Genomic DNA, 22,651 nt, shown 5'->3' on the forward strand with positions numbered 1-22,651 from the left:
GAATATATCAACACCGTTACCTCGACTCGAGCAAGAATAAATGCCGTCTATCTGTATTTCAAGCAGTGGTTTAGAAAAACAACTCAGCTCCATTGATCCAAAGAAATCGACAGGCACTGATCTCATTCCAGTTCGAGTGTATAAGAAATCAGCATCAGAGATATCGACTTACTTGAAGATAGTGTTCGAAAAATCCCTAGCAGAACACGTAGTCCCTAAAGATTAGAAAACAGCGAACGTCATGACGCGTCACGCCTATATTTAAAGGTGGGGATAAGGAAAACCCTAGTAATTACCGTCCGATTTCACTTACTTCCATTTCTTGCAAAATATTGGAACATAATATTTCAGCGGCATGTTGGTGACTGGTCACCCCCTGCCAAATACCCTGGTGGTGGTTCGCAGGGCATTATGTAGATGTAGAATTATAGCAGCGCTCATTCCTCTTTTCAAGACATCAGCGAGAAAAAAATCATCTGCGCACCGTGGAATCGAACTCGCACATTCTTCACTACGAATGACGACTGTTTGCATTGGTTTTCCATCTATAACCACGCAAGAGACGCGGGGTGGCCATCATGGATTTTTTAAATATGAGCGGTGTACTAAAACGAGTTGTACAAAAATTCGTAATTTTTATCTATTAGTGTAAATACTTCACGAAGTTACATCGAATAAGCACCGTAAAAGGTCGTTTCCTCCCATTGCCTCTTTCACTAAAATTAATGTGAGAGGATGAATACCTTACGTATTGAATATGATTTCTAAACCATTGACGCAGAAAAAAAAGAATGGCAGAAATTTCTAAGGTCCCACAAGATAAAGAAGTTATTAAATTGGGAAATAAAAGATCGAACTGAACAATTTCCTAGACCTCAAAAAATAAGCCGAGCGTTTTAAAATTCATCGTACTTACAAGTAGTTTTGGCATTTTCATCATTATGATTAAGATAGCCATTATGATAGATAATATTGCAATGCTGCGAAAACATATAGTATGTATATGGTCTCTCCAAGGTCCCAAAGCGCAAAAAAGAGGAAAAAAATAAGAGACAATATCACCGAGAAAATTACGGTTTGAAATAAGAGCTGAGGTACGATGGGAGTGAGGAGGGTGGATAAGGTTGCCACTATTAGACCGGAGATTGATGCGAGAGCAAGAACACGCCATTCTAAGGAAAGAAAAAAACTACGGCGGCAAATGAGGAAAAAAAACACGAAAAAATCTTTCCGCTGTACCTCCTTGTGCCTATCTGCGTCTCGGATATTGAGCGGAGGCGGGATTATGCCGAAAGTAACATGAAGTCAGGCTACTCCAGTTTTTCTTTTCCTGATGAGATTTGACGAGATTTTCTTGTTTCATCACTTGTCAATTTCAAATGAGCCGATTTTTACAATTTTAACAAGAAATGCTTCGCGGTAAATGCGCTAACAAACATGGTAACCATACTTCGGAGAAGTTTCGAACATACTTTACAATAGGATGGTTTCCAATTATTTCTTTATTGCTTAAATCGAAAGATTATTACTCCTGGAGTACGTATTTCACGCTTTTACATTTTTAAATGACGATATCTATTTTTCGCGATTAAATGAAAAGTGAAATTTTTCAAGCGTGCGAAAACGCGACGCCTAAGTATGAATGATGGGAAAAGCCTGTGTGACGTCAGCCTGGTTCCCGCTGCCGCCGAGTGAGGTGATCTTGGGGCGAGAATATGTGCACCACTGCGACGCAGGCTGCTAGCAGGTAGCTCTTGGCTTCAATAAGGATTATTAATACCTTATCAAACGAAGGAAACTTTCCGACAACAGGCAGTTTTAATAAGTGATTATTAAGAGATGTTTCCCTGAGCAGTGTGCCTCATGCATGCATTGGTAAACTCAGACGATGTAAATCTCCTGACCACTCGTATAGAAACTAGGTCCCTGGGACGTCACGTGGAGTGGCATCGCATGGGCGCCAATCTGGCCTTTTTCAAATGCAGTTAAAATTGATCATTGCCATCGTCTAAACTGGCATTACTAAAACCAAATAATTTGTATATTATGAATACACTAATGGTGAGAAACGAATCGCAGTCAATGCCTTTCGTTTTCTTTGATGAAAGAAACTACCCTATTTGATACGTATTGGGTATCCAAAAGAAAAATCTAAATAATTTATTAAAATTATCTAATTTAAAAGCATTTAAATATAATTATTTAAAAAATCATTGATATTCTCAACCGTATTTTAGCATTAAATTGCTTTAAATCGTACGACTAGATTTTACCACAGAACAGGCTATTTTATGAAAATTAGGTTACACTGAAATACGATTCATATTCTTTGCACCGTACATAAGTTTTTTCGTATCCATGTACACTTTTAGCAATTTAAACGCCGATTCAAATTAATATCACATTATTGAACTCATAATTAATCAAATTACTAACGCTATTTAACTAATTTTTAAGACCAAATCTTTTCCTTACTTTCAAACTTTTTATTTCACCAATTTATTTAAAGATATCACTAGTTTCGACGCAGCTGTGTCGTCACCAGATTCTGTGTCGAAGCTAGTCGTATATTTAAAAAATTGCTAGAGTAAAACATAGTTTTTTAAATTTCATTATTAAATTGGACTTCAAAAAAGTTGAGCCTGAGACAGTAATCGTAGTTAAAGATCATATTTTGCAGCAAGCTCTTTCGTACACGAAAATTAAACTTTGACTAACATTCAGCTCAGAATAAGGGGTAAACCTATCACTTGTATTATGTGAAGTTATAAATTTAAGGCGATACCTCGAGCCGTCGATGATGATATCTATGATGATCTAGAACTCGACTTCCACTAGAGGGCCGCATAAAAATCAATTTTCCATTTATAAATCAAAGGAAGAGGCAGACATATACGCAAAATTTCGCAAAATATTATTCGATAGAGTATCTCGGATATAATTATGAACACTTTTTCAGTCCTCTTCAAACTGATTATTTTTCAATTACCATTAAATTTATTAGCAACAAGTACACATATATCAACCGGCATACACATCTATCTATCGGAATGAAATACGGCATTTCGCCAAGGAGGCACTACATAGGTTTCATTCGAGGTTTTGCCGAATGAAACAAAAAATAATCAGCGAAATTTTGGCCACCGCATTGTAGTACCTAATAAAATGGAAAATGGCAACAAAAGAATATCCATAACAACACTATTTGCTAGCGATAAAAACAGAGCATTCATAAGCTTATAAACTGGGAAAATTGGCTTTGGAATTTTTTCACGCTGCTTTATTTACAAGCGCTTATCACGGGCCTCCACACGTAAGGATTCGCCAACTCAGTGAGCTTAGGGAGAGTACCAGACGGGAATTATCATGAAAACAGACATATTGATTAGGCTACACCGCCTGATCCTGCCTGAGACAACAAGGAGGTCGGATCCTAATTCCTCCAAGGCATTGTAGAAGCGTTTCGTTGACACATGGACTTACCGCCACAATTTATCCTATTTACGTTATATTTTTTCAAGCAATCTACCTTTGCATTAAAATATCGTCATACTCGGACTGGAAGTACATACTAGGAAGTGCGTGATACCAAAGCGGAACTGGTTTTAGTCGTGTAATACAACGATACGGAAAAAACAGTGATTGGTGATTCGTATGAAATAAAAATACATAACACCCGTACGTCTTTATCCGAGTAACATAACATTTTTGGATATCAAATACAAATTATAATTACATTTATTGCTAGAAATCTTGGAATCGATAATGTCTCAACACTTATAAGTACCACTGTCATAGTAAAACATAAAATCGCGAATTTTATTTAAAGAACGGGAGGGGAATTACATAATAGTTCACAATTGCTTCATATTAACCTACCTAAACTGGTAGAATACTTCAATGAAAAACTTCAGTTTCGCCTCCGCGGTCAAACTACCCACCCAGTGTACACGTTGAAACGAATAGAGAGTAGATCAGTGCCTCCACTTACCTTGTTGGACCTGGCGCCTTCGATGGACACGATGAAGCCCACGCCACACGCCTCCCTTTCGAGCTGAGGATCGTAGAGGCCATCCTTGGCTGGTGGCGTCCAACCTGGAGCAGCAGACGACGACGAGCTGGAAGGAGTATCAGGGACTGGCGCCATGCCTGCGCCAACTAAACCTCGCCTGGAACAAAAGGAACATGTGCTCTTAGAATACTCTCGCAGTCATAAAAGTTGGAATACTAGAGATATGTAGTCCTACTGCCGGCGCAGAATTTATGCGCACTCGACTCTCCAAGTTTATACCCTGCCCAAAAGAACTCTCACCCCCCACAATATTTTTCTCTAGCTACGGCCTCGTCGCGGATTGTACGACACAAAGTCCAAACCAAAAAGTCCTACCCAAAATGCCCAAACCAAGAAGTCCAAAGACTAAAAATCCTCTATGTCTTTCTTTCTTGTAAATATAGTCATCATCACTAAAAGGTATCATAAATGTCTCAATGTAAGAAGGTATTACAAATGTTTATTTCCTAATATTATGTGTTTAAAAAAACGATGAAAACGAAAAGAAAAAAAAATGATAAAAAATGAAAAAACCCAAAAAATGAAAAAAATTCTTAAAACAATTTAAAAAATATAAATAATGACAATAAAAAATTACATCAACAAAAATATATAAATAATATCAATCAAAAAATACATAATTTAAAAAATATGATAAAAATATATATCATTCAAAGAAATGAATAATGAAAAAGAGAAAAAAATCTATCTTCTATCTATATATAAAAGAAAGTCGAAAATCGTGTTAGTTGGAACACTTATAACTTGAGAACGGCTGCACCGATTTTAATGATATTAGGTTCTTTGGATTCGTCTTAGCCCCGGATAACATATAGGACATTAAAAAAAGGATAATTTCACCAAAAAAATTCATCTCTTTCTTAGTGATATGTTTTTAGGAGTTAGTAACGCAACAACAATTGATAAGTCGGTCAAAACTACCAATTAAATAATTTGTTTTCTTTTTACCAATTTAATAACTGAACTTCGTACCATTATAACATTTTAATTACTAAATACATTCAAAATATTGAAATTGCATTGCAAACAATTAATTCGATCTAATTGTAAGCCTAGCTCGAGTTGACTCTTCACTACCGTGTTTGCAAACAAATCTCCAAGCAATGGTTGACAAACGGTAATGTCCGTGTTCCTGTCGAGGAACTTTGTAAATTAGTTTAATCGGAAGGTGAGCTCATCAACAAAGTGTTCCAAAATATGATTGATCACCACTAAAATCAAAAATGGTTAGTTGAGCGAACAATTTTGACGGCCTAGAACGAAGATGTGGATGACTCAAACGAGGTATATCAGGATCAGATAGTTGGTACTCTGCATGAATTCGAATCATTTAACTCTGTAACAAACGAAGACGAAGTCACCAACTATATATTAGAATATTTTAAGTCCTTGGACGTACCAGGCTCATTAAGGCTCGATTTACATCTAAATGTAGGCTCTGCGTTCATGATCTTTCGAAACCTAAACCAACCATAACTATCCAACGGAACGCGTATGGTGATTAAAAAAAAATGATAACGAATGTGATTCACGCGACTTTACTCAAAGGAAAACTCAGAGATGAGGAAGTTGTCATTCCGAAGATAATATGATCCCAACTTATACGCCCTTTTGAGCTAAAACGTATTCAATTTCCAATTCGTGTAGCATTCGTTATAACGATTAACACATCGCATGGTCAGTCTTTCAGTTTTTGTGATGTTTGTGCTCATGTGCTAATGAAAACCCATGATTTTCTCATGGTCAATTAAACGTGGTATGTTAACGAGTCGGCAAACCATCCGCTGTATTTCTTCCTTCGCTTCAAGCAAGGAATTAAGGATAGGAGGAGGGGGGTTTTAGGCGCAGCTAATACTACGGGTCTGTAGGGTATAGAAAACTCGCTAAGGTAAGCGAGAGCTGTGGGGGCCCTCTCCCAGACATTTTTTTAGATAAATGGTTCAAAATAGTAGGTTTTGCGGCTCTGTGAATAGTTAAATATTTTTTGTTTGTTACGCATCCGTTCTCCTAATATTAGTAACAAAAGTTTTAATACTAAAATTCTCTGAGCTCTTGGGGGGGTTTTAACCCCCAAAAACCCCGTCGCCGCGTCATTGCTTTGCTTCGCTATATTTATTTAGCTTCATTTTAGATAGTCCGTTGCCGCTGCATTACCATTAGATCTTGGTTGCCTGCGTGGTTGGACTTGCCACACTAGATTATTCTCCGGGTGTGGTGGACGAGTTTTAACGAAGAGGTGGCAGAGTGAACATTTTCCATCAACCTGTCAAGAAAACGGCCTCAAGATGGCGTTGATAATAATGGGCATTTAACAGTGCATCGTCCTGTCTCACGTCTTCCTAGCGTACGGATCGGCGTTTTCATGAGGTGAGTGCCTTTCCTTTCTTTTAGATTCCTTGATCGTCGCGACTGTGTGCGCGGTTTTCGTCCTCAGTCGGGGATTCCCGGCCATTAGTGTGGAATAATTCCCCAGGGATCCCTATCGTTGTCCTCACGGTAATATTAACGAGAATTTTAAAATTGAAGAAGTTTTCACCTCTAGGAACCCACTCATTGTCAGCCTCCCTCTCTTGTGAAGTATGAACCTTGTTTCGCTTGAATTGGCTCTCCGCGTTAATTTTGCGTTAAAGCATGGTTCCATAACAAACACCATGATCGTGAAAAGGTCGTCGATGAACGTGGCTTGTGGGGAATAAATATTTGAATAAACTAGGTTATTTGGGGGTCAGGCCGGCATTGACCGTTTTGAGGAAGGTTAGGTCAGTTGCATTGGCAAATTGATTTGAGTTTCAGAATATTATCCTTTTCATGCTGCTTGTGCGTATCAAGGGGTGTGAATAAAGGAAGTAAATACGCTCGCTATGGAGACTTAAACTTGTCGCTAGTGTGGACTACTGGTTTTATGCTTAAAATCACATCTTTTTTTATAATTTTTTCTTTTACTTTTGTTTTTGGGGGGCGTATGTGTTGAGTTACCGTGATCAAAACCTGTAGCATTGACATTAAAAAACTGCGTCGTTCGCGAAATACTTAACTTGAAAATATATTCTTATGAAGGAGTCTACGGTTCACATTATAAAAAAACTTTTTTTTAAATTTAACGGTGGTTAAAATTTGGTGATGTTTCGATTTTCGGAGAAGTCACCAGAGTTGAAGGAAACGCATCTCGTTAGGACGTAATCACCAAGTTTCCTGAGATACGGTCACAATTTGTGCATTCAGGATCAAAGCGCGAACATTTTCGAGTTAAATGCTCCTCGAAATGCGCAATTGCTCATAAGCGGTTTCAATTGGGACTTTATTCCAGATTTACCTCGGAGAGAGAAGAAGAAAGATTGATCGGATCCCATGTGGGTCATTTCGGTCCTGAGCAATGCCCTGCATTCTACCCGAATTGAACTCGGGCGAACGGCGAAGATAATTACCGGGACAAAAACTTGCTCGCCTGCGCTGAATCGCATTTATTGTCTGGCTTTGATTGCGTTTCGGAATAGGACCGTTCGCCCCGCGGCTCCAGCATAGAATGCCTGTGCTCACATATGTTCGACAGAGTTTTGTGCAAAGGACAATAAACAACAATCGGGCATCCGTTCGCGGAATTTAAGGCAGAATTCATGAATATTGGGTCCGATTTAGGGACAGCGTTGGAGCAGATCCCGGTAATTTATGTTCCCGAGACTCTCCTCCGCAGTGTCATTCCCCGAGATGACTGGAGATTTGCGTCGTCATAATCTTCCTCAGCCAGGCGCTTCAGTCATTTTCCCTCCGCGTTGCCTCTTCGACTTTAAGACGAACCTCGGCGGCCAGAATATTACAAATCATGAACGCAATTAATCGCCCTCCCACAATAATGCGAGCTGGAGTCTTTGTGCTGACACCGGCACCCTTCTGTTTCGGGTTCTGTCTTAATTCAGTGCCGGTTTTCTCCTAGTTTCTTCATTCTATACACACAAGAGTGAAAAACCAAAGTCATGCGGTTGCGCTAAGCTTAGAGAGCAAGGAATTTGAGGATAAACAGATGAGATGTCCAAAAACTAAAGCCAGTTGAATACTTTAATTATTAAGGCAGCAGATAAGAGAAAAACGGACACAATAAAGATGCCAGGAATAGAATGACATAAAATAGGGGGTGCTTATGAGCGGGAAAGAGCTCAAGAGAAGTTTGTTCTGTACAATGCAAATAAAATACTAATGAAGTCTTCTTGTTAGAGGGAACGTAACTTTTTGCTTTTTAACGAGGGCATGAAGTTTAATACTAAAACTTTTAAGTCGTGAGTCTGTGTAGACTTGCTCAACATCAACCTTCAACTCCTCATTACGTGTAATCATACTTCTCATTCCAACTATATTAACAATCCTATCCACCTATTCTTTTCTCTTTCACACCCACACACGTCAACACTTACCAACCACACTTCAACCACAAGATGTCCTTCCTTCAAAAAACTGCGAAAGAGCGATTCGTTCGCGTCGTTTTCTCGGTCGTCCCTTCAACATAGCGCCGAATGGTCTACAGAGCACAACCGAAGATTTTTTTAACAAATATATTTTTATGCTCAAAAACTTATGCTATGCCTGTCTTTTTTTTTTAGCTCTAACGAGCTATGTCACATGAGTTTTCTACGCTCTATTCCTCCGTCACCTCATGTTTTCATTCTCATTTTATCGTTCACCTTGAGTTACAGCTAGGGTGGAATAGCACATCAGATACAGATATCTTCATCATTATTCCAATGTAAGCTGTACAATTTTTCCTCTAAATAAAATCAACCTTTGCAGAGGGAAAATAATTTTTCTAAGTTAGACATACGAACCAGAACCCCCCAAAATCCCACGGCATTTTCTTTCGACACTGATTTTTGCGTCAATTTTTGACTTTTTGATGATCGAACGGAAATGACAAATGATGCTACCTCTGCAAAATTTTCGTTTACTGTGATCACTTTTGGGTGACATAGTATAGGTCTATAGCTGAATAGTAGGCGGTAATTTCTAAAAAAAATGGTGAAAAAGCGAACAAATGTATGTATTCTATAAAATTTCCTATTCTGACAGTTAAGACGCAATTACCACGAGGACGGCCAAAGTTATGAGGAGGAAAGGAAATTTTCAACAGAGATAGCGGAGGCAAACAATTTTTCCACGCTTCCCACTAATCTGAGTAAGATTGAAATCGGTTTACATAGAGTGACGTCATAGCCTTCCGATAAGCGAGAATGAATGATGGGACCACATGCTCTGGGGTTTTTACGCATGTGTCGTCTTCGATTGATGGACCAATCAAGAGCGATGCCTCCCCTTCCGCATCGCGAAAGGAAAACAAGAACCAAAATACTCAGTCAAGTTCAATATATGCTATCGACGATATCGAAAGCCATTTTTTCCTCGCGAGAGAGGGTGCCACTAAAGATCCAAGTTATCTGGAGAGGATATTAGCGCCATGCAAAACAAATAACTTGGATTTCAGCGCCTCAGCGATGGGCGAGGTCATGAAGGGCAGATATGATCTACGATGAAAACCTGTCCACTTACGTTTATCTTGCTAATACTTTTAGTGGCTATCGTGTTTTCTTGAAAATGTATGCATTTGTGGGAAACTCCGCCAACATGATTATTGTGATATTCCACGAATAAGTGAAGAAAATCAAAATTTTCAACACTTGAGCAGATTATTATAATTAAAGTATTCTACGGATTAAGGTAGGTTAGCGTGGAGCTTCACAAACCATTCCGGCTGTCCTCCCAACCCTCATGGATTTCCCTTCAATTCAAAATAAGGCCTACTCCCTTTCATTCTCTCTAAAAATCCTATTATAAAGTGTAATTTAAACATGTGCACTTATGGAGTGTAACATGGAACACTCTTATTTCGGACAAACCCGGAAATTTTTTTAATAAGAAATAAAAAGGCGTATATTATATGAACATAAAAATTGCCAAGAAAAAGAACAAAATTTAGCTACAGTGATTACCTTACGAAAAATCCTGTTAATGTATCATTTATATGACGACACCAACTTCCATAACATCCTTGACCTTCATTTCAACTACCTTGAAGGAATAAACTAGGAGGGTAAAGAAAGGTTGACGCACAAAAAATAATAAGTATTTTAATGCCAATGACTCATCAAAGCAGGGCACCACTATATCACCCCCTCCACTCAGAAAAATACAACATAAACCAAAGAAAATTGGATTGCGCATTGAAATCACCATCCCTAATTTGGTATCCCTGCATTTCCCAACGACAACCGTGGGGTAACATTATTCTAATACCAGAGAAATGTGCTTTCAATTGTTATCCTTTTAAGGCGAGGTAAATCAGACAAGCATATAACTAAAAGGGAATGAGAACAGCTACGCGTAACACATCAATTTCCAATGAGATCAAATCTGGACACGACGCAGTCAATGTGATGGTTAAAAAAGTAAGTAGCTACAGATTACCTACTTAAATTGACCAAGTAACTTAAAAACTGGGTCAGCATAATTAAAATTAGTAATTCATACAAAATTCATCTCATTTCCGTATAATGAACGCCAAAAGTCTACGCTGTAGTCCTTAAAATTATTTCAAGTGAATGAGGAAATTGAGCCGAAATATGTAGTGCAGCAAACGGCAAATAGGTGAGTGACTCCGAGCAAGTGTGTTAGTTGTAAGGTGATTGGAGTAGGAGTAGGGGTCGCAATCCACTCAGGTAATAACGAAGGAGAACCATGCAGCCTTCACTAATTACATTCTTAATCATTCGGACACAAATGAAAGCGGGAATACAAATGACGAGATAAAAAGAACAACTAATGTCGTCACACGAACATTATCTTCTTTCGGGAAACGTCATAATACTGTCGAGACAAGATAAGCAGGCGCTTGGAAAACAGGGGAGCCGAAGTTGACAACTGGTGACATTTCCGAAATTTCTGAAAAGATTGTGAAATGCTAAGGATTTTAAGACCTCCTCGAGACTTACATAAGCTTGGAAATCCACATTTGACGTCCAAAAAAGTTACTAGCGTCAGATCAATAATTTAATATATCAACCACTCACCCATCCCCATGACAAAAAATGCCCCCCATGCAGGACTAACACACTACTGTCGCCGCAAAAAAGGTAGAATGCTGAAGTTTAAGCACTAATACGAAATTCCGCTGAAGCTCTATAGGGCCGTGTCATATATCCCTTTATTCTTTGTTTATTCGACTGCAACAATGGGTCATTAAAAATTGTTTAAACATAAACGTTTAGCTTCTACGGTCGAAAGAGTGAAGAACAACACGCGAAAAACAATGAAAACGGCGAAACGGTCGTCTTCTTCATCTTGTCACAAGCAAAATATTTGATTGGTGCATTTCATTATATTTTTTATAGAGAGAACAACATCTTCACATAATGAAGAACTTTTTAAAATTACATTTTACCCATTCCTTGATTTTTAAAATTGCCGAAAGGTAGATTTCAATTTCCGAGGTTTATAAGAGTGCCTGAACATGGAAGTTACGTATGCTAGATGTAAAAAATATTTATACACTTTTCATGTAAGAAAATGTTTATTATGTTCCTCTAACTTAAAATATACCACATAAACGATAATCGCACCGCGGAAATGCACGCTATCAAAACGGTGATTTTCGTCTTTGTGGGTTATTTTAAGGAATAGGACTAATACCAACATTTCCTTACATGAAAAGATTGGAAATATTTTTTTCCCAATTTCGTTCATGCATTCGTGCAAATCGGTAATCTATGCACACCATAATGAGAATTTAAGGCAGTTATAACTTGCTCAATTACGTGTCTCGTGTAAAGCGGCCTCAATGGCCAGGGTAGAAGATGGGATGGAATTAATCTTTTTTCGGGTAAACTCTAGCATCCTTCGGCTGGTAGAGGGCAACAGATTCAGCAAGGCAGGAAGAACAAGTGGTTACCATTATAAACGGACAAACCAGCCGTAACTTGGAACAACGGTTGGTAAGCTGCGGCCCTGAAATATTACCCATCCATAACCACCGTAGTAAATATTCAGCCATAACGTTGAATAGTGGTATTTTTTTGGCACTGGAGACAATAACAACGAAAAGGTTTTAGTTTGAGTTATTGGAAAATAGCTTACAAAACTTCATTATAACAACACAAGTATTTGCGCACCAAGAAACCATGCCCTTTTAACTATGCGCCACATTAATATGAAACACCTCGGGTAGAAGAAAGGTTCCGGCAGCCATCGCGAGGCACCATACTTAGTAAGCAGGTGAAGATATTGTAAAATGAATTTCCTCAAAAATGACTGATATGTTCACCACTTGGAGCTCTGTACTCCTGCTTGCAATTATGGGTAATAATATACGTTTAATAATAGACTGTGAGCATGAATTCCACGAAAACGTTGATGAATCAGTGCATAATGAATTCATGAACTATGATCTCATATTTCAATAAAAAAGGAGAGTGAATTATGGAAAACCCGCGCGAAAAGATTCCTGAGAATGTTCCACACACTCTTCTTATCTGGCACACGTTCGGGTCGTTCAATTTTCACACCCCGTGTCGCTCCTGAGGCCGTGTGCGACAGAGGAGCGAAGGTCGACCTGCGCACTTTGCTGACTCCAGTCACCTCGCATCCACCACTCGGCACAAATGACACGTGTCTTCCCATCCGAGACACACTTGCCACCGCCCTCATGCCAAACGCCACTCACACACACTGACACCAAAGGGAATAACGCGATGCCCAGAACCAATGCCGATATAACAGAAGATTCTCGGAGGATACAAAAATAATGCAGGGGATGGTTTGGTAATATTTTCCTGCCTCCGAGGTGAATTCGCACACTAGAATGTCGACCTCATTGTCACATCGGTAAGCGTCTGTGAGCCACAAATTCAAATATTTTCACGAGATTATTATTAATGTTATTATTATTATTAAAGCGTTCAACCAGTAACGGCAGCTTTACATGGAGCATTTTTCAAACTACTCCGTCCTGTCTCCTTTAAACTCTGCCGTTTCAATTTACAATAAAGCGTGCTCCTTTTCATTCGATCTATTATTCATATTCTCTTCCTTCCCCTCACTCGCTTACCTAACATTTTCCCCCTAGCACCGCCTACCTACGCGGCATTCGCCGCCCCATCCAAAACGTCTTTCTCCTTCGTATGTCCTCCAAAAGATTTCTTTTCCCACTCACCCCGTCCATCACTTGGTCGTTTTTTTTCTCCCTACCGTCCACTTTCACCTCTCCATTCTTTTTCGCGGCCACATGAAACATTCACTCTGAACGCGTAAATGATTCGAAACTCTAATAACGTCACCAACTCGTGAAAATAGGGTAAAAACGAAAAGTAAAAAAGGCCATTATCAAACACCTCCGGTCTAACTCCCTCATTACACGTACCCGCATCGTTAAGCGCTACACTCCGTTACATAGAATCTTCAGTAGCATTTTCTTTAAACTCTTACATAGCGATCCCCTCATCAGCACTTTACTATTCACGAATGGCGTCTTTGCTAGTGTATTTTTTCCTGATGCCCTCACTGCTGAGTTCGTTTTCCCCTATTCCATATAACTGTAGTTAGTGGACTTTGGAAAAGCGATACCAACTCTCCAACCGTGATTCATTCACTAAGAGATAGTATTATATGCTTGGAGGTAGCATAGCCTGATTGATATAAATTAAAACGAAAACTTTTACGAAGAATACATTGCATATACTTAGAGGAATAAACGGCCCATAAAGATTTTACGAATACCAGTTAGGAAAAGTGACAGATGAAACCACGTAAGTATAAAGAATGGCTTCAAAGAAGCAAGGGGCGGAGAAGAATGTTGCGTGAATTCCGGTGGCACTGATGGTTTGACGGTTTGATGGTTAAAATAAGGAGCTATAACATAGAAATGAGAGCGAAAACACTCAATCAGGAATAATCTATGTGGTTTTTTATGGATTGGCCGTAATACCTATGCCGGTTGTTAACAAGCCCTACGTAGACAAACGATGACTTTTGATGTCAAAGAATATTAACTTTCATTGCGATGAAAGAATTCCTAAGACAAACACACGCGATATTAAGGCACACATTAAAAAAACCGTGAAGACTTACTTCAAGATCCATTTTATCCAAGCCAAGCATTTAGATTCGGAAAATTATACAAAACAAACGCTTCACAACCTACGCGAGATGCTCAAGAAATGTATCACCTGAGCGCTGCGAGTCCGCAATGCAGAAGTTTCAAGAGCGATCGATAAAAGCTACTCACGCCGACTCAAAAGTGAAAGATCACGAACTCGGATAACTTTAAATGACCTTTTGGCAAAAATTATCCAATTTCCTCAATAAAAGTGTTCCTTTATGCTACGATTAGGTAAGCTATACAAAGTAGAGACGAAAATCAAAGGGCAGAAGATCAACCCCAAGTTCAAGTTCTAGGCCAAGGACGTAGCCATCATCAAGTAACAAACTCAGTGCCCAAGTGCACGACAAAACGTCACGCAACAAGTGTTTTTGTACGAACATCGGGTCATTGAATATTCATATGCTTTCCAACTGGCTAAGAAGTCACCTTGGTGCTTTCCACAAACAACCACTTAGGTGATGGACCTTTGAAATGGCACGCAAGCACACCAAAGATGCTTCGGGGATGTGGGCTTGGGCGTAAGTTTTAACAAAACATTTAACAAAACAGCCCTCCCGTGGAGTGTGGAAAGATATAAATTCGCAATACTTCATGGGTCCATCTTTACTAAGGGTCGCGTCGTAACAACTGAAAAACTATGAATTTAGACATTAATATGTTTGAATGGAAATTAGAACTAAGAGAATGAGAGCATTTATTGTGCGCAAATTTAGGAATATGTTTTTAAGACGTAGAAATACCTCACTCAGACCGCTAACACAAATACCTCACAAAGACGCTTAAACCTCATTTGCCTCATGGTTATCTACATGGCTGTCTTAATCCGATACTCAAGTGGAGAGAAAGAAAAAAACTAATTTGATTCTTAAATGCATTCGTGGTCAAATTCCGACAATAAGTTAATAACTTTGAAGTCGGGAGATATATTCTATGACATAATATTCCAGTTTTGAAGAGCAATTAACATTGGCCTTCGCCAAAAATATTAATTACGTAGATTGGCATTGTTAAAAAAACGATACCATAGAAGTATGACATCTGAAGATGAAATGAGTCTTGGATGAAAACACAGGATTAACGCTCGTGTTTTCTCTGTAAAATCACTCGTCCCAAGGGGTAGTACACTTGACGTAGGTATTACTGAGAAAAACGTAGTCGAAGAGAAGTCGCAATGCAAAAAGTGGAAGAGGAATCACAGTTAGTAAGATTTTGTTTCAGCAAATAGCATTGAGGGCATTTCTTTTCATGATACATTTCTCAACTTCAAGAGAAAACATCTCCCAGTGCACGATATCATGATCGTTTCGAATACAAAAATGGTTAAAAATTGGGAAAAAGAGCAATCTTAGGCATTCAAAAGCACTAATGAAGATTTAGTACTTGGCAAACCAACTCTAACTTGCGACCTCCAAAAGATTGTCAAAAATAATTCCATAAATTAAACATACAAAGCGACATGATCACTGATCAGAGCTTTCGAAAAAGTTCGATAGTTTGAAAAATAATAAGTCTATTGGGGTAAAGCCATTTGAAGAGCGTCTAATGTTCGCTAACCCCATACTATTCGCGTCTACCGAGTAAATGTCACAATTTCGCGTCCAAAAATTTGTTCTCCACTTGTACTACTCCTTCCACCAACCATTTATAACGTAAAGGAACTAGTGTAGGTATTTTCTGCGCAAATAATATATTTGAGTATTGGAACCGGTATCGTGACGATGCTATGCTGGGTTGCGTATATGTTTAGCTAAAATTTTCCACGCGAAAAAACACGCAATAAGTTGCCACTTAATCTCTTCGAAAAGGCACGAAAGCGTTTTTTTACGAGTTTCGGAGGAATGAAACGGTCGTAAAGGTATTACTTTCTTGGAATTGATATCGATAACACCACACTTAGACGGAGGGCTAACATACGGCGTCAAGGACTCCTACTCAAAGAGGAGCGTGAAAATTTTCATGCATAGCCTCGCGGGACGGTCGTTACTTCGTATTTTACGTCGTTTAAACGTCAAAGGAAGACCAAGGTGGCAATAACACTGCCTACAATTGGATATAAAACAAGTTTATAGCTCGTGGATTTTCATGAGCTCAACTGGAAGCTAACGCGTTATTAGGAAAGAGTACCGAGACCTTCGCGCTTTTCACTGGCTGAATAGCCTATTTTCACGCCCAGATATGCATTTGCATATCAATTATTTAGTGATCAATTTCAGAGTCACAGAGGAAATTGAACTTTAAAGCATTTGAAGGGAGCGTCTACTATCAGCAAAGGAGACGGAGTGTGAAGTCGACATAGAGGGTCGGGCGGATGCGACGGAAAAGCCAGCATTCTTCGGCAATTGATCATATAAATAAATAAGCCGGTCATTAGGACAAATCACTTGACTTTTGATCGGAATTGACCCTGTTTATGTGTATAAGGCTTGCGAAACATGTGTAGGTTTTTATGGTCGCCACGAATAATGGCGCAATAAATTGTCGTCCTCCCCACGAGGAAGGATGTACCCGGATGAACTCCCCGCTTGTGCCCGCTCCTCAGTCGCAACAGCCGTCAGCAGTACTAAGGAAGGTTCCGCCCCCGCCGCGACTGACCATTGAACAACTCAAATACTTTTCAAATTATTAGTTAAAAATGTTTTACTTTCTCAGATGAAATTCATTGATGCTTAAATGCAAAACGAGGGCGCATAGTATGAGACTGTGAAATCAAGGTTCCCACTTTAACTTAATTATAAAATTCACGGTTTTTTCCAGGTCTTCACGGTCTAAATTGCGTCAAATTCACGGTCTGTTGATGAGCCATTTTAGGAAGAAATATTGATCACATAACAATCACTGGCCACACGTTAACTAAAAATATAGCATACGCGATAAACGCCAGGAATGCAAACGCAGCAATGAAAGTGCTCTTATGACTTCGCCTATCGTTACCAAAATTTAGGGCCGGCTAAAGGTTGTAAATGGGAAAACGGAGGGTGTCAGGGAAGTGAAGAGAAGTCTGATTTCTCGCCAGGGTTAATGATCACTTTGGTTAAAGGTCGTCCAATCACAGCCTTAAGGTCTGTGTGTCGTCATGGCACTAGGACCAATATTTGCGCTTAGAATATACGTGTGCAGATAAATGCGTGGACAGTATCTGCGAGTGACTGACCTTGAAACATGACCGAAATATCGATTTTTCTTTTGATTCGTCAATCGTAGATCTACCATCAATTTTGAGAGGTTTTTAAGGTTTTACGACGAATTTCACGGCTATTTCCAGGTTTTTTCACGGTGAACGGAATCCACGGCTTATTCGCGGTTTTAAGGTTTTCACGGGTGAGTGGGAACCCTGTGAAATATAAAAAACTAATGCTTTTTCTATACTGATGAGTCAACCGAAGCACCATTATCATGAAACTACTGTGATTTTAACTTCAATTACAACATCATTGCTAATAACTTAAAAATATACAGGGCGATAACCCGAAATTTTAATTTTAACATTCTTACCAAATAATTATAATAATATTAGTTTCTGTCAGAACAACATTTATATCGCTTGTGAAATTGTAATGAAACATTTTACCTATGAAAAATTCAGATTCTTTTCTACATCCATGAATAGCGTCAAGACCCGATAAAAAATTCAGATTTACAACACAATTATTAGAAAATAGAGCATAAAAAGCCCAATTTTTTATATCGTCAATCGATCTAGTAGGTACTACTTACGGTACGCACTAAGTAAATATGACGTACTGGGAGCACATATTTTGGAATTTTCATAGATATGAAATCTACTTCGTAAATCAGTGGGAACTCCTTAAGAATAACTATGATTGAACAAAAATAATAGATTCCTTATTTAAGTAAATATTAATAAAAGATACCGATTTCACCAATGCTATCCTTCGAAGATAAAAAGCAACATTTGATTGCACGACACGTAATTCACATAATGAAAATACTGCTGAAATCCCGCCACTATTACAGTTTCACTTTTTTTCCATACACAAACTAGCATGGCCACAAGAGCCTATAAAATTCACAAAGCGGAGTTTTAAGCTACCGCCAAAATATGGCACGGAAGGAGCATTTTTTATTTAAAAAACTGATTCGTGGAATGCTGTGTGTATTAAAAAAATATCTCAAACAAAAATTTGCGGAAGTCGACGATCTTAATAATATAACACAATTGTAAACCGCACATATTTCAATGCTAACGGACCCGGATTAGGGCAACTTATTGTCATCGCCGGAAATGGCAAATAAAAATGGCAGTGTACATTTACAACTTTTCGTGACAGAACATTTACTCGATCTCTCGAAGGGAACTATTTAAGAGAGCATCTCCGAGAATAACCCGTATTCTACGCCCAAAGGGTTTCTCACACGCATTTCACAGATTGACTTCACCCCGAAAGAGTGAGATCTCCAATGCATGCAGCCTCGTAATATGGAACGGTGGGGCATGAAGGTATTGGTCGCATTCGTCGCTCATCGGGGCATTATCCGACCATAAAAGTAAAATTACAATCGTGATCGACAAATACGGAGTTCACAGTCGGCACTATAAGCGGCCGCCCCGTTATTGGGCGCCTGGAGCACTGTTACTGACCGCCCTGGATTTCAACGTGCTCACGGGGAGCGAGGCAAAGAAGTCAGACACGCGTCGGTGAGAACAACATAGACCATGGTATCAGTGCTACTGAAGTGCTACAGCCGCCTTACCAGGCCCCAGAGAGGTTGAGTATGAAACTGCCGGGCTCTTGCAACGGATAACACGAACATGTGAATTTATGACAAGAAATTTTCCACAAGAGTCAAATTATGGCCATGTTTACTACTATACAATATTATTCTTATGGACCTCTGAAAACTTCTCACTTAATAGCAACAAATCTTATCTACTGCCAACGATTAGGAATTCAATCTCCTACGTCATGATGTGGACATTCTTTTCGGATATTAAATCAGAATTCATTAATAATCACATAAAATCTGTCACACTAGCTAACAAAGTCAACAGTGCTCATGACTATATTAACAGAACTTATTAGATTATCAAGGACTGCCCATTCATTAGCTTATAAAAATGTCCAAGACGTAACGATGGAAGTTATTTAATTCCAAAACTTTGGCAATGGATATGTTTTTTTTCAGTACAAACGACCTAAGCTCGAGGAACCTAAGTGTTATTTATATTTGCTAAAGAAGATTGACTACCCTTATACGACCATTATGCACAGTTTATAAAATTTACTACTGAAGGCTCAATAAAGGGCTCAACCTGCACTATCAAAGATCACCAAAATTTTACTATGGCATAAAATCCAGTCCACTACGTCCGACTAGTGACGAGACACATTGACGAAGTAACCACCTTTCTAATGCAAAAAGAATGTTGGAAATTAGCTACAATGCTAAAAGTTAATGAATTTACGTTAAAAACAGAGAGATGGTGACTCCAATTCCTTAGAGCGCTGAGAATAATATCACCCCGTAGATTTATCGAAACATAAAGGATTGTAGATTACTAAGGTAGTTATACATCACCACTGTGGTATAACTAAAATAACATACATACGAGCGGGCTTCCCCCGCTCTTTTCAATGCAGGTCCACAGATGGATAGGCGCGTTTCTAATTTTAAAATGTAGAAAAAAAGGCAGGGTCTTACGTACAAATTTAATTGGAATGTTCATGTACAAATTGAGGTCAGACGACATCTTTAAACACAACATTGGAAGTAATTACACTATCCTCTGTTTAAACGCACATGATGACTCATACTTACGTATCAACAGGAGACTTGAATGTGGAATCAGCCGCATTTTGAAAAAAGTTATTTAAAGAATGCGAGATATTGTTGCAAATTAACAAATGTATCAGTTTGCGCGCCGTTAACGGCAGGAATATTTACCGGTTTTGTTTTTTTTTGTTTTTTTTTTATTATTTAAAAAACAATTTTAGGAAACAATCAATATTTAGGAAGTGTGATATGCCGTCGCATGTTCTCTGATAAATTCTGTGCATTTTGGTACCTCATTTGTAGAGTTTGGTTGCGTATAAATTGAGAAAAAGGTATCTATACAGTAGAAATAATATAGAAGATTTATTGGATAACATGGTTTATTCATTTTCTAATCATAGCATGCCTCCTCTCTATCTCACCCTTTCTATCATTATTAATATATTTACCTATAATACGAATACTATCCTCAGCCACTACACACCCGCTTCAAATCCTTGCTCCTTTTCCTTACCTAAACCCTAAACCAAAAAATGTCCTTTATCATGATATTGCATGTTCTAAATCCTTTCTAAAACATTAATTCCATCCGCTATCCTTCCCGTCCATTTCATCACTTTATCCATCCTTATACTTACATCCCAGACAGCCAATTTACATCCTCCTTCAACAATGCTAATTTTTTTCGCGAAACTGAGCGCTAAACCACACTGTCATCATCTCTCGTTTTTCCTTGAGACTGCTTCACAAATTGATTGCAAACAAATCTTTGCTTTGCAAACTTTCCATTCGCCTGAGCAATCCTCGCCCACCTTTCGCCACTACTTAGGTCGTTTCTCCCTATGCGATCACGTAAATTATTCTACCCTTTTATGATATGGATCCCTACATCTACATTAAAAGTCTATTTCACAAAGGCGCATCCCGCATGAGAGAAGGGCCCTTTCCACCATGGACACAAAAATTGAACAAATATCCTAGCGCAATATGGCACATAAGTGACACTACTTCCCAACGCAAAAATTTTCCATCAAAACTCACCAAATCTCTTAGTTATACTCTTCATTGCGTTTCGCTATCAAATGAGTAGTTTATGAATACGAAAGAGATGAGGACATGGTCGGTTTGTACGAGTATAAAAAAAGATAGTGAAGAGTCTGATCTGGAGTTTTGCGATGCGGTAAGGAGATTGCTCAGGTAAGAAGACGAGAAAAAATTGGAGGCGCCCAATATGAGTACATGGAGAGGAATGGAGGTGAGATGGCCGCAGAGAGGAGAGAACGAGGAAGTAATACCTACACTAGGTTGGCGGGGAAACTTATAGAGGAAATACGTAGGAGGAAAATGGAGTATGCTCTAAACAGTGTTGCAGGAAAGAATATTAATTAAGGGGAGAATAGAGTGTTGCAGAATAGGTTTCTCTAGATATGATGATATATGCTTTATTATGACAAATCAAATAGGGACATTCAATGCGGGAGATTATTGAGACGAGATTCGCACAACCTTCTCAGTAATCCACCGGAAGATTACATTTAATGCCAACTGATCATTACAGCATATATAAACCGTTTCACAACTGCCCCCACTTTGGTCGGCAAGCCACTGGATAACTGACAAGCCAAAGCACTATCGACAAGAGTCTAAACGACTTTACCATACTTACCATACGTCCAACCATATTAACATTAATTACAGCATCACTCTCCTTCGTAGCCGAGTGACGTACATTCTGATGGACATACGTGCAGCACCTCACGACTCGGGAAAGAGTGACAGTGGATCTGTGAACACCTCGCCCAAGAGGAGTACCTACGCTCTCATTCCATAGGAGACGAACAGCTGCAATGGCGGAGTGAAACATTCGGCCTTGTGAAACGAGCAGTCTGCGCACTTATTATTCTCAATTCTCGATCGAAGTTACATCAACGCGATGTCTCGAACCGCGCGGTAAGAATACGATCCGGCTGCGGCGATCGTGGTTAGCAGGGGTGGTCTCCGAACTGAAGGGGTGTCACGCAAACAAATCCAAGTATCTCGCGAACGCGACAGCTGGAGAGAGGTGCAAAAAACGTACCGTCACCAATGTGGGTTACGAGAGGGTTCACAGGCGCCAAGATCACGCTGCTAACCGTGGTGAAATGAGGTACGTCGAAATGGAAACGATGCATCGCGAGAAACAATATATTCCACAAGGCGAAAGGCTTGGGCGCATATTTACGATCATGCATTGTCATCATCATAATGGTGAATTTTGTCGACCTTTCTTAAATTAATATTATATAGTAGTATTTATTATACTGATTAAATTCTCCTCTAAAGAAAAAAATGGTTGCCAAGATAAATCAACACATCTCAATTACTGGAAGTCCAAGTTTAGTGGAAGGTTAGAAAATGTTTTGAGTTCGTTTACAAAAATCCTCATTGTAATAATATGTAAATTTTATTGACTCTTTTCGTTGTCTTGCGTTATGTTGTTTTCCATTATAGTTCTGCATTACTCTTGAAACAGGCGATGCAAAAATAGAATTTGCGTAACTTCAGAATGAGGGGTGGTTGATTTTTTTTTAAATGTTGACGTACCTCAAATAAAATCAAGATTGTCTTGCGTTATGTTGTTTTCCATTATAGTTCTGTATCACTCTTGAAACAGGCGATGCAAAAATAGAATTTGCGTAACTTCAGAATGAGGGGTGGTTGATTTTTTTTTA

At 38.9% G+C, this 22,651-nt stretch overlaps 1 protein-coding gene across 2 annotated transcripts in view; it reads right to left on the reverse strand.

Moving 5' to 3' along the window:
* LOC124160182 (glutamate synthase [NADH]) overlaps nt 1–22,651 on the reverse strand; it is a 156,625-nt gene that overhangs the window by 117,795 nt on the left and 16,179 nt on the right. For both annotated transcript variants that reach the window (XM_046535951.1, XM_046535950.1), the window contains exon 2: nt 3,992–4,169. In XM_046535951.1, coding sequence (XP_046391907.1) covers nt 3,992–4,147 — 156 coding nt within the window. In that variant the 5' untranslated portion in view covers nt 4,148–4,169. The remainder of the gene's footprint in view (nt 1–3,991; nt 4,170–22,651) is intronic.

The sequence above is a fragment of the Ischnura elegans genome, chromosome 6 (genome assembly GCF_921293095.1).
Source record: "Ischnura elegans chromosome 6, ioIscEleg1.1, whole genome shotgun sequence".
Classification (NCBI taxonomy): domain Eukaryota; kingdom Metazoa; phylum Arthropoda; class Insecta; order Odonata; family Coenagrionidae; genus Ischnura; species Ischnura elegans.